This window comes from Alosa sapidissima, chromosome 5, assembly GCF_018492685.1.
Source record: "Alosa sapidissima isolate fAloSap1 chromosome 5, fAloSap1.pri, whole genome shotgun sequence".
In the NCBI taxonomy this organism is placed as follows: Eukaryota; Metazoa; Chordata; class Actinopteri; order Clupeiformes; family Clupeidae; genus Alosa; species Alosa sapidissima.
Genome location: NC_055961.1, coordinates 11093536 through 11106250, shown reverse-complemented (window position 1 = coordinate 11106250; position 12715 = coordinate 11093536). Strand labels below are relative to the sequence as shown.

The 12715-nt window shown below is 45.2% G+C and overlaps 1 protein-coding gene across 2 annotated transcripts in view; it reads right to left on the bottom strand.

Moving 5' to 3' along the window:
• Nucleotides 1-6682: 6682 nt before the first annotated feature.
• nlgn2b (neuroligin 2b) overlaps nucleotides 6683-12715 on the bottom strand; it is a 37580-nt gene continuing 31547 nt past the window's right edge. Inside the window, exons 5-9 of one of the 2 annotated variants that reach the window (XM_042093470.1) lie at nucleotides 9970-10235; nucleotides 9369-9522; nucleotides 8430-8796; nucleotides 7298-7851; nucleotides 6683-7207 (exon numbers count right to left, since the gene is read on the bottom strand). In XM_042093470.1, coding sequence (XP_041949404.1) covers nucleotides 6822-7207; nucleotides 7298-7851; nucleotides 8430-8796; nucleotides 9369-9522; nucleotides 9970-10235 — 1727 coding nt within the window. In that variant the 3' untranslated portion in view covers nucleotides 6683-6821. Of the gene's footprint in view, nucleotides 7208-7276; nucleotides 7852-8429; nucleotides 8797-9368; nucleotides 9523-9969; nucleotides 10236-12715 lie in introns of both variants that reach the window. The other variant, XM_042093471.1, reaches the window with a different exon arrangement.

The window sequence follows — 12715 nt, the reverse complement described above, 5'->3', positions numbered from 1 at the left end:
AGGGAAGTGGACCTACAGTAGGACAAATCCTCAGCTATGAACTGATTAATGTCCCTGTACTGTAGCTATTGCAGATAGCGATGGTTATTTGTGAAGTGGAAATAAGTCTATCCTCACTCAAGTGCTGTCTAGCAATGTGGAATGTCCAGTAGTGATCACTGCAAAAACTGCTCATTCAACACTGGTAATAGATGCTCAAGATCTATATGTCTTTAGGACACCCATCTGACTGCAGCACATTTAAGAATTATGCAGGAAAGTTTGTAAGAAACTTTTGTATTGTTATTTAGTATTTGTTATGTGGTAGCAAATGATGTTGACTATCAAAGAAATAGACCTAATGTAGGAATGCACACAGATATTGCAACAGATACGCTCAGGCCAATCCAAACTTTTCTCATCTGTTGTTTCTTGTTGGTGGCACACACTGCCAGTTCCTACAAGGGCAGGGACATCCCTCTCCATTTTCAAAAAACTCCTGAAGACCCAACTCTTTAGAGAACATCTCCTTTCATAGCACCTCTTACAACAAGTCTTGCTGATCCTAGCACTTACCACCCGTCTTGAACTGACACTCAACTGTTTAAAAACAGCACTCACTGATGCACTTATTCTTACTGTTATCTACCGTTTTGTCCTAAAATTGTTGAAAGAATTGCTTTAAAACTTAACTGTTACCATGTTGTTAGTCGCTTTGGTTAAAAATGTGTCAGCCAAATGTAATGTAATGTAATGTAATAATGGAGTAGGCCAATCTGATTAAGACCCAAAGAGTGGTTGAAACGTACTTATTAAATAACACTGGGAGCAAAGAAGACTATCTTCACTTTCTCCCCTTTGCAACTGTCAAAGAAATCCCATAAACACAGGAAGGCCTAGGGTATCCTACATCGGATGGCCTAAAGATTAGGCTCTTCTGCAAAGCATTAAGTGATTGGCATGCAGTAATTTGAACACTGATCTTGATCTAGCCTACTTTGGCTATTTAAATGTAATTTATTGCCAAAATACCACACAATATAAATTAGCTATAACAAACAATAAAGGACTTAATCACACACAAACTACTATTTTACTGACTACAAAAATAATAATTATGTAGGAAGTTTAGGAGTTTAAAACCCAGAATTGACCAAAAGTGCACCAAATTCAACACAAATGACTCAATACACTTGGAGGAGGCCTGTGTCCTTTCTTTTTCCAGATATTTTAGGATTTGGATATCGTTTCAGTATCGAGTATCAAGATATTTATGGCAGGTATTGTATCGAAGTCATACAACACTATGATAGAGCCACTCTGTTTTCTATATGTCGAGGATCGGAGGCTCTACCACCAACAAGTGATGCTGCTCAATGGCATATTAGAAGAGCACATTATCAAGCTCTAGTATGGAGGCAAGCACACATACCAAATCCAGTGTTACTAGAAGTAAATTTTTTTTTACTTGTCGGTTGTTGCTGACGGTAGATGCAGTTCTGCATTAGGCTTATTCCCGCTATCTAAGTTCATATGTACATGTACTGTAGGATATCTTCTTAGTTGAAGGTTATCTGTGCAATTTGTTATTGTGATGAAATGCATTAAACACCACGAGTGACTCACTATGTTAGTAATAAAAATATGGTTGTGTTTTGATTAGAATTTCCGAGTTTATTACATGTTAACTGTAATCATGTTCCCATTAAATACATTAATAAACTATAGTATGGCTTCTTTAATGCTCAAACATGTATTTAGAGAACACTTTTATTTGGTTTTAGTAATTACTTTTGAAATCAACCCAATTTAGGGCAAAATAAGCAAAAATAATCGCTATTTTATGTTAAAATGCTGATTATGCAGCTTAGAACTCAGAATTGAGCTTGGTAAACAAAATATTCAGAATCAGCCCCCTCAAATTAGGTAAGAAGGGTGGTTTACCAACTTTTCCTCAAATTTGCTGTCGGAAGTTCTCTTCTGTGAAGCTGCTCTCCCTCTATAACAATTACGGCCAATGAAAGGCAAGCATTTAATTACATGTATGCAGCCCACCAAATACAAAATAAAATGCAACAAGGACATGGCCCATTGATCAGCCATTGCATTAGCATGCGCCCCCTTTTCCCCCCTCTCTGTGCGGTGATCCCTGGGTCTATTTTCAGCAGCAATGTTTGGTTTCATTGCCTTGGGCAAGTGGCTGTGTGTTGCTGGTCTAAGTAGTGGATGTGGAGAAGTGTGTCCCTGGCTGCAGAGACCCACTGGTTTGAACTGGGCTGCTGCTGTCTGGAGGACGCTGGCTCCGGATCATCTCATAGGAGTAGTGTCTGATGGATAAAGGAGTAGCATTTTTGATCAAGAACTATTTACTATTTATTCATGACCCCCGGGTGAATTGCTGCCAGGTTACATCATCAGATACGTTTGGCAGAGCATTTTTTCAAATGGGAGGAGTCAAAAGGATGCTCACCACACACATGGATGCATTAAGACACACACACACACCCAGACAAACACACACACACATGCCCATACATACACAGCATGCCCCTTATACCCCACCCTTAAAGAAGAGAGACAACAAGCATGAGGTGTGATTTTGTTCAATAACGTCTTTTAATGTTCTCCAGTTCAGGTACACAACATACAGTGTGTAATAGCCTCTATATGAAATAGAAATTGACTTCATTCTTAAGACCCGTTATTGTCCGTCGTTTCCTTGTCTCAAAGCCTCCGAGTTGGTTCCTGAAAAACCAAGAGAATGATGACCAACAGATGCAAGTCTTGAGCGGCAACCGAGTGTTTGTGTTGTACATTTGGATGCAGTGTCCTTTAACTGTATAGGGGACATCAGGCAAGAGTAAGAGGGTCACCGTTTCAAATTCGGTGCAAATGTGCTTCCAGTGACTGATGCCGACCCATATACCCATTACACCTCATGTTACTATGTCTCTTTACAAAAATACTGACAGCTGAAGTTCATGTGTGTGTGTGTGTGTGTTTGTGTGTGTGTGTGTGAGTGTGTTTTTTTATTCTTGTTTTCTCTCAGCAACACCAGAAGCTAAAAATCCATGACAAAAATGATGAGCCAAAATGCATGTAGACACTCGATTACAGTGATTACAGTAAATGAAGACAAGTTTTCCAAAATGGTTAGCGCCAAGAACGAAGAATCTCAACCAGAGCAAGGAGAACTGCACAGTGGTCAGCGTGTGTTCTGAATTGAAAGCGAACCTGAAAATGGTCACTAAAAGTTGCAAACCTCAACCTGGTGTTGAGGAACACCATCTGAAGAACACAAGTTGCACTCTGTCCGTAAGGTTGCTACATGGTGCCCACTAATAGCTGAAACCCAGTATCACAGTAAGGTCAAACTCCTCGATACACTCTCCTCTCTGCCCCTCTTTTGCTCTTCTGCTTTCTCTCTATTCCCTCTTCCCCCCCCTCCTTCTCTCTCTCACACTCACTCACACACTACCACAGTTTGTAGTTTGATCTTTGGCCACTGAAGGGAGCTCCTTTATTGTTTCTCTTCCACTGACCAGCACCAAACAGGACTGGCACTCCACACCAGAGTCTCTCACCAGTGTAGTATGGCAGCAACTTGACATGACAAGTCCCCAAAAGCCACAAAAATATGAAAGACTTTGTCTGTCTACTATATGTGTTAAATTGAGCTTTAATGTCTCGCATATTTTTGTTTTTGCTCTCTCCTCTGCACATCTGAGATGGGATCTGTTCTTAAACTGTAGGATCAGTTTCTTTGTTCTCGTGTTACACAACACCAGTTCATAGTATCTTTTAGCATTCAGCTAAATAAGAGCTAAAACATGATGCACAAGAGTTTCAGAATCCACAAATGGACTCTAGACAAAAACAAAATCCAACCGTAAAGAGAAGGCCAAACCTGCCGGCTGAACTTGCGCCTGTTGCCTTGCCCCTATTACGAAGGAAAAACATTTTGGCCATTCAACTGTAAACCAAACAATGAACATAATATTTACAAATACTATTTGTTCTCTTACAATTTTAAAAAATGTACAGTTTCATTTAATGATAACATTTCTCTCTTTTGTTTGTGTTGTGTCTAGTTCATCTCTGTTCGCCCTCCCATGAAGCCATTCTTCCATGTCCTTAATAATGGAAAGTAGTCTGTGTCAGTTTGTCCACTGAGTGCATATCCAATAAGAGGATGGGATAGAGACTTTAGAGAGTAAAGAAGCCAAATGATGTAAAACACTGCTAATATGCACTGGTCTCTGAATGCATGTGTATGAGTGTCTGAGTTCATGATGTGTGTGTGTGTGTGTGTGTGTGTGTGTGTGTGTGTGTGTGTGTGTGTGCGTTTGTGTGAATTATATGATTTTCAAGCCATTCACGTGCCCTTGGGGCAAAAACTGCAGGGGATTCGGTGATAACCGTATGTGGTGTTTGAAACCGCCACCACTGTCTCTGCCTGTGTGTTTCCTTTGAACTCTCTCCAGAGCATTGCATCCACTTTGCTTTCGTTTTTGTTCTTCCCTCCCCCCCTATTCCACTCTTCCATTTTGGGTTCATGTCCCATTGTGCGTTGGGGAGGGGGGAAAAAAGCAACGTGTCCCAGTCCTGTGAGTCTGACCTTGGAGAGTGGTCCCCCCTCGCTGCGGGGAGAAAGCAGCACAGTGGATGGAGCGGCGCAGTCCGTGTCTTTGTCTGTTATGCTCACACAAGGAGACAAGGCTCTCTCTCTCTCTCTCTCTCTCTCTCTCTCTCTCTCTCTCTCTCTCTTCCTCTCTCCATGTATCACAATCCCCATCCCGCTTCATGCTTCTGCACTCCTCAACATCCTCAGAAACGGAAAAACAGATGACTTGGGAGGAATGGGCAAACGTAGGACACTAAGGGAGACTGACTCGGGCGGCTGCGGCTTTGGAAATCCCAGAGAGATAAGACGAGATGTGTCCGTCAGGGGGACAGGAGCGCTGAGAGTCACCCTTGTCCTTCAGCGGTCAAAGGTTAGATTGTTTGAACAGGTTTCAGTCGTACATACAAACACACACACTTGTGAACAGGCATGAATACACACACACACACACACACACACACACACACACACACACACACACACACACACACACACCTGCTCAGTGGTGTTACGTTCCGAAAGGACAAAAGCTGAACCGTAACACCTTGAAAGTGATATGCGTCCCTCAACGGTCATGAAGCATCTGAGACAAAATGACAAAAACGGAGGATCACATTGTTTGTTTCAGGGCCTTGGGCCCCTCAAAAAGGAAAAGGTCAAATCAAATAAATCAATCTCTTATCACGACCAGCTTAAAATGCGCTGATTGTTGTGTCGTATCTATGGGGAAAAAAGATGAAGTGTGCAAAGCTTTGTAGATAGAGTCAAAAGAAACCAGCTCTCAAGAAAAAAAGAGGCAAAACAAAATGCAATACAAAACAAACCATATACTTTTTTAATTTGGAACATTTATGTTCAGGTGTCTGTCTATTCTGTTTTGGAAAATAAATCATGCAGATATCTCAAAGAGCAAACAAGTAATAACTTTTATTATTCTATATATATATATATATATATATATATATATATATATATATATATAAATATATATATTATTATATATAATATATATATATATATATATATATATATATATATATATATATTATTATATATATATTTTTTTTTTTATGGAGCGATATTTATCGAGATTTCAATCTTCCCCCCAAAAGCAAAGACCAGCAACAGTGCAGAACATAAAAATAAAAAGGAGGAAAGAATGAGAGAAAAGAAAAAAAGTTTGGCACTTTTCTTTTAGGATGATGCTAACTTCTCAAATAAGATTCAGTCCAGGCAATCCACACCCATTGGTCCATGGACACATTGTCTTAAAAGACATTTATCACAGTACTTGGCACAAGAATGCTGGTAAAAACGAGATATTAGAATATCTTTTTTTTCATTCATATCCTTACAAGATATCGATAGTACATCTTTTACATATAAGATGTTTTGTCTGATTTATAAAATACTCCAAAATAGGCAAAACAATGAGTTCTGAATAAGGGCTAGAAATAGGATGCATGAGAAGAAAAAGGGGGACAGAGATCAAGTGAAAAGCCAAGAGAATAGACGAAAGAGAGGACAAAAATATGAAAAGAGAGAAGCAGGCAAACAGATTAAGAAACAGGACAGTCGTGGAGACGTGAACTGCAGAAGGGGGATCTTTTTTTCTTCTTCTCCAGCCCACCCACAAGAAGCCGAGCATTCCTCCACCAATAGGAGCCAAGCACTGCCATCTGCCTGTGTGCGTGCGCGCGCGCGTGTGTGCGTGTATGTGTGTGTGTGTGTGTGTGTGTGTGTGTGTGTGTGTGTGTGTGTGTCGCCTCCCTCGACCAGCTAAGAGGAGAAGAACAGAGAGGAGTGATCGGCGTGCGCGTGGTGGTGGGGGAGAGAAATGATCAACACACAAAGAAAACACGAAAAAGAGAAACGGGGGGCCGATGTGTAAAAACTGCAGACGGTGGGTGGCAGTGGCTGGAGAGAACAAGAAACAAAGGAAACGGGTAATGAGAACAGAGAACATACAGTCTCTCTAGAGTACATAAAGGAGGGGGGGGGGGGGGGGGGGGTGCAGCTGTACTCAGTGGGAACTGAGAGGGGTCGGTGGTGCTGGGGGGCGGGGGGCGGGGGGGGGGGGGGGGGTGTTGAGGGTCTCCGCTTATATTTGCAGGAGTTTATTGAGCTTTGAAGGGGACATTTAACTCCCCAACCTGCCCCACGGTTGTTCCTTGCCCTTCTACCCCCCTCCTCCTGTATTTGCCCAGGAGTGGCGCTACTATACGCGGGTGGTGGAGTGCTGGTGTGGCAGGGCGTTGTTGCTGTGGGGAGAGGTGGGGGGTGCGGGCGCCGGCGGGTACGTGTTGAAAGGGTGCAGCGGCTGCATGACGGTGCTGGGCATCATCGGGATGGCGTTGGCCGTCATGAGCGGCACGTCCTCGGGCGCCCGCCGCAGCGCCAGCGTGTAGTCCGGCGGGCAGACGGGCGGCCGCAGCGGCTCCAGGTCGCCGTGGATGGCGGCGGCGCGCGAGGGCGGCAGCGGCGTGCCGCCGCCCGTGGCAACGGTGGCGTGCTCCAGCTCGGCCCGCTGCTGCTGCTTCATCTGCAGCTGGGACATCAGCTCCTCCTCCTGGCTGAGCGCCAGGTCGTTGTGGGGCGGCATGCCTACGCCGAGGCCCAGCCCACCGCCGCCCACGCCCACCATGCCGCCGATGCCCCCGATGCCGCCGGCGCCGATGATGCCCCCGCCGCTGCCCAGGCCGCCCACCCCCCCGATGCCGCCGCGCTGGGGCGAGAGCCGGCGGTGGCGGCGCGTGAGCCGCAGCTCGTGGCGCTTGTCTCGCTTGTAGTAGAGCGCGGCGAAGGCCAGCACGTTGAGGAAGAGCAGCGAGGCGCCCACCGCCACCGTCACGCTCAGCTCCGTCGAGTAGTCCCGCGTGTCCGACGGGAACGGCGAGAAGACCGGCCAGTCGGAGCCCTCCTCGGGCTCGGGCGGGTAAGTGGACGCCACATGGCGCGTGGGCTTGGTGCCAGGGGTCTGCGGTGGGCCCTTGTTGGGCCCCGGCTTGTAGGGTCCCGTGGGGCCATCCGGGTTGACGTACTCCTCCTGGAGTGAGTGCAGGTGAGGCACCAGCTCCAGCCAGAAGGCCACCTTGTTGGCGCGGTAGTTGTCGCGCACGCGGGGCTTGAGGCCGATGTGCAGGTACTGCTTGTCCTTGGAGCTGAACTTGGTCCAGATGACCTCCTCGAAGCGGTTGGGCTTGGTGTGGATAAACTTGGTGTCCTGCGGGACTGGGATGTTTGGGTCCCTGAGGAAGATATTAAGAGAAATGATAACAGAAAGAGACAAAGAGATAGAAAGAGAGAAAGAAAGGATGAAAGAAAGAGAAATAAAGGAAGAATAAGAAGAGAAAGAAAGAAAGAAAGAAAGAGAGAAGGAAAGAGTGAATGAGAGAAAGAAAGGATGAAAAACAGAAAGGAAAAAAGGAGATACTTAATGTTAAAAGTACTCAACATTTTTCACTGGAAACAGATTATCTCAGATTATTTTGAGTGATGGTCTAGCTCATAGCTCAGCTGAAGTACAAAAGTAACAACATAATTGGTGTGAAATCTTTTCTGGAAAACCAGCTACATAGCTCAACTCAAATTTAACGGTTGTTTTGAAGAATTCTGCATAGGTGAACTAGGGGGGAACAAATCACAGTAAAAACGCTCTCTGAGTTTTCAAAATGTAACAGATGAGAATGTATAATCATACAAGCTTTTTTCCTATGAAGAACCATAGCTGTGTGTGTGTGTGTGTGTGTGTGTGTTTGTGTGTGTGTGTGTGTGTGTGTGTGTGTGTGTGTGTGTGTGTGTTTCAATGTAGACGACAGCTGCTCACCCAGTCTTAGCGAAGTTGGTCCAGTAGGTCATGACCACAGCGCTGAGCATGACATCGTTCTTGGAGAAGTTGCAGGGGAACAGGTCCGTGGCGCCCACCATGGGCACGCCGAACACGTACGGGATCTCGTCGCCGTGCGCCGCGTCGGCCCACTCGGGCCGCGCCTCCATCTGGCAGTGGTGGTGGAAGGTGTAGAAGTAGACGGGCGACTGGAACTCGGCGTGCAGCTTGGCCGTGTCCACGGCCGGCGCCACCCACTGGTGGTCGGTGAAGAGCGCCAGTAGCGTCTTGCGGCGCATGTCGCCATTGTCGCGGTCAGCCCAGTCCGTGTACATGAACTTGATGGTCTCTCTCAGGATGCCTTTACCTTAAAAGGACAGGGAGGGAGGGATGGAGGGAAGGAGAGAGATAGAGAGAAAAAAAAACAAGCAAAAGAAATAGACATAGAGACAGACAGATAGAAAGAAAGAAAGAAATGAAGAAAAAGAAAGACAGAAAGACAAGACAGATAGACAGACAGCCAGAAAGAAAGTAAGAAAGAAAGAGTAGGGGGGAAAAGAGAGAGAGGTGTGTGTATTCTCTAAGTTTATGTTTAAGACATAGTGAGAGGAAATGAGGTGCTGGGAGATTTCTTGCAGATATGAGCTCAGGCTGGGAGACGATGGCCGTCGGTGAGAGATTTATACTGCAGCCTTGCAGAGTCTGATAATTGAAAGCCTTCTGCTTGTGCTGAGTTCAACTCAGTTCTCATGCGCAAGTGAGAGTACCTCAAACTTTTCCATTTACACATTCACATAAACTAAATAGAATATTTGGACATGGAGGGAAATCATATCTGTTTGAACCATTAAGATGACATATCCCTTTCTTCTCATATCAAAAGGCAAGTAAAGTGCTGTTTTATAATTTTACAACTGAAGTCGAATCACAGTCTCTCACCATCTGGGTATCCATACAGGTTGTCCACAAAATTGGAGATGGTGTAGTCGAAGGAGGCTGAGGAGATGCCATCTTCCCCCTCGCTGTCGTCAACAAACTTCAGCCCCTCGCCCTGGTTCACTCCCAGGAGAATGTCGTAGTTGAGGAACTCGCCCTAGTGGCATATCACAAACGCAGAGAATGTCCTTATTTCACCATTCTGTTTGCTAAATTCAATCCATGTTTGATCACTTTGTGCTTAGTTATTTCCCCCATTGCTCTTTCTGTAAACTGCGATATAACAAGGGAGCGTTTCATTAGTATGCTTGTTCAACACACACCGAACCAGTGACCTTAGAGGACGCCAACATATTTCCCCTGACTACATTACAAATGATGAAAAATGAGTTTAATCATGACATTAAAAACAGAACAGTGATTGGGGAGTCAAAGAAAACAACCGGGTCTGCATAGCCATTACAATCATACCTACAGCATGTGAGATGTGCGTATCCAGAACACAAACACACATCTATCTCCTCAGCAAGAAACAAATGCAGACACAACCAAGTTCTTCAAGTTCTTTTGTGGATGTTCCCTTAAGAACCTGCGGTTCCTCTACCTGCTGCATGAGAATCTCCGGGTCGTCAGGAACCACATCGCCGTCCACCACGGGCCCGAAGGCGATGTGGTAGCGCGCCGGCTGGATGTCCTGGTCCACCAGCTCACGGAAGCTCTTCCTGCGCAGGCACTCCACCAGGTCGGCCGTGTCGCTGTGGCTGCAGCCCACCTTGCGCGCCAGGACCTCAGTGTAGGCCAGAGGCCGGTAGTTGACCGACCAGCTGGAGATGGCTGAGCCACTCTGTGCGATGGCTCTGTGGAACAAGCCTGTGGAAACAATATTGATATGAACACCGGTTAGCTAAAACATAAGAGTGTCATACTGTCCCACACCATTTTTGTCATCAGATATGACCAGTTATTCAGATCAGATGTATACATCAGATATTCAGAACAATGGAAGGGAATTAAATCTGGAAGAATGGCAATAGCGTAAACACACAGATGTGACACAGCAATGAAAGTGACAGAGACATTTTGTGTGTTTGTGTAGTGCCTGTAGGCTACATGTGGATTTGCTTGGTAAAAATCTCAGGTCGTCGATCTCAGGTGATGAGCATAAGGAGAGTCTGGTAAGACCAAAAAACCTGATCTTTTACCTGGGTCAGAACAAAAGCCTGTTTTTCTAGGCTTTTAGCATATTACTGTCAAAAGTTATTCAACTCTCAGCCTCCAAAGAAAGACTACACTGATTTATTCACATTGCTCTCCAACTCCTCAGAAACAACGAGATCATCTGCATACACACAGCTCCAGGCGGACAAGACTCAGGGTCTCCCCCCAGCGTGCAACGCATACACTACTAATACATCTCCACACACTGGACACGCCTGCACCCCATCACACTACAGAGTCTTGATTTTCTTTTTTTTTTAGGGAAATTTCTTGAATTTCCCCTGGGGATCAATATAGTATCTATCTATCTATCTATCTATCTATCTATCTATCTACCATCCCATTTCCAGGGGCCCATATGGCGACATACATTACATTAATATGATTGTGCGTTAAATATGAAGCAGGTAGGGGGTTAGGTGGCTGCTCGGCATGCCGTGTGACTTTCGCTCGCGAGCAGAGGGACTAGGCGGCAGGTTTGACGGGTCGTCTCATTACGGCGCGGCGCTTAACGAGGCTTTGGGGCGGCTCAAGGCGAAGACATGCTCTGGCTCCAGCTGTTAAGAGGTGGTCATGCTGGGCTGGGGAGAACTGCGGCAACGTTATGTAAAGTGCCTGGCTGTCCCTCTGTTTTCATCTGCGGAGTCTGATATTAATAATTTAGCAGACCCCCCACACACTCAACACACACACACGCACACACATACACACACTCTCTCTATTTCTCTCTCTCTCTCAATCCCTCACACACATGAACTGCTTACCTCCCCAGCCTCGTTCCCTGTGAAATCAATTAAGAGTTTGCTCAGCGGCTGAGTGCCTGTATGCTATTCAATACCTCCACAACACACATACACACTGTCTCTCTCTCTCCCTCTCTCTCTCTCTCTCTCTCTCTCTCACACACACACACACACACACACCCACAAACACATATACATACATATACATATTTGCACGGCACTAGAATCTATTCTCACATCCACACTCATTCTTTTCCGCTCTCTCTCTGTGTTGTAAAACACCCTAACACAAAATATCCATTCTACACTTTTTCACACACACCGACACACACCGACACACACACACACACACACACACACACATATACAGACACACACACACACACACACACACACACACACACACACACACACACACACACACACACACACACCCACATAAGCGGACTTACTTACAATATACAATAATTGGCCTTTTCCAGTTACCCACCCTTGTGATCCTCCCATGCTCTTTATATTGCAGTCTATGCACCTCTAAGCCCGACTGACTGCACCACTGTACTCCTCTCCAACTAAAATATCCATATTTAAACTCAGCTTGTTAGGAAGTTACCACTGTTTCATGGACTTCCGCATTTTAAATCATTTTTACTCGCCACAGGAGGAGCCCACACACCCTCTCATTTAGATTCTTCAGACTGCGTGCCTGGTCTAAACACCGCCTCACACAGACACACACACACACACACACACACACACACACACACCCACAGACACAAATCCATATTTCTAATTTCCATACGAAAATCTGAACCTACATCCACAAACATCCATTTTTAAACGATCGCTGGTAGCAGCTACAAATGAATATTTACATGTTCGCGCCTTCACTGAGATCCATATTTACGATCTGCCTTTTTAAGTCTTGTCTTCGCAAACATGCATTTTAATCTCTTTCCAGCATCAGCACCCACGCAGTGCTATCAGATTGGCCTACATTTCAGACACAGTCATGGACCTGAAGCTGGTCTTGCTTTGATGTGCTCTTTCATATTTATAGAAACAAATAATCTTCTAAGGTTTATTATGATCTGCTAGCTGCGATGGCACTAGTCCCATGGTGCCTGGCAGTATGCAAGTCTGGTAAGGAAACATTGAAATTAGGTGTTGATAACAAATGCTAGCAAGGCTACAACTACAGGCTTTTCCTCCAAGTCCATTTAGTCAAAGACTTTTGATCATTCTCCTTCAGCATGTCAAATGCTGTAATGCTGCCACCTTAGTCTAGTGCGTGTTATGGATGTACTGAATACATCTGAATTAAAGGCCAGGTATGGGAGACTACAACCTCTCATGATGATGATGATGATGATGATGATGATGATCGTA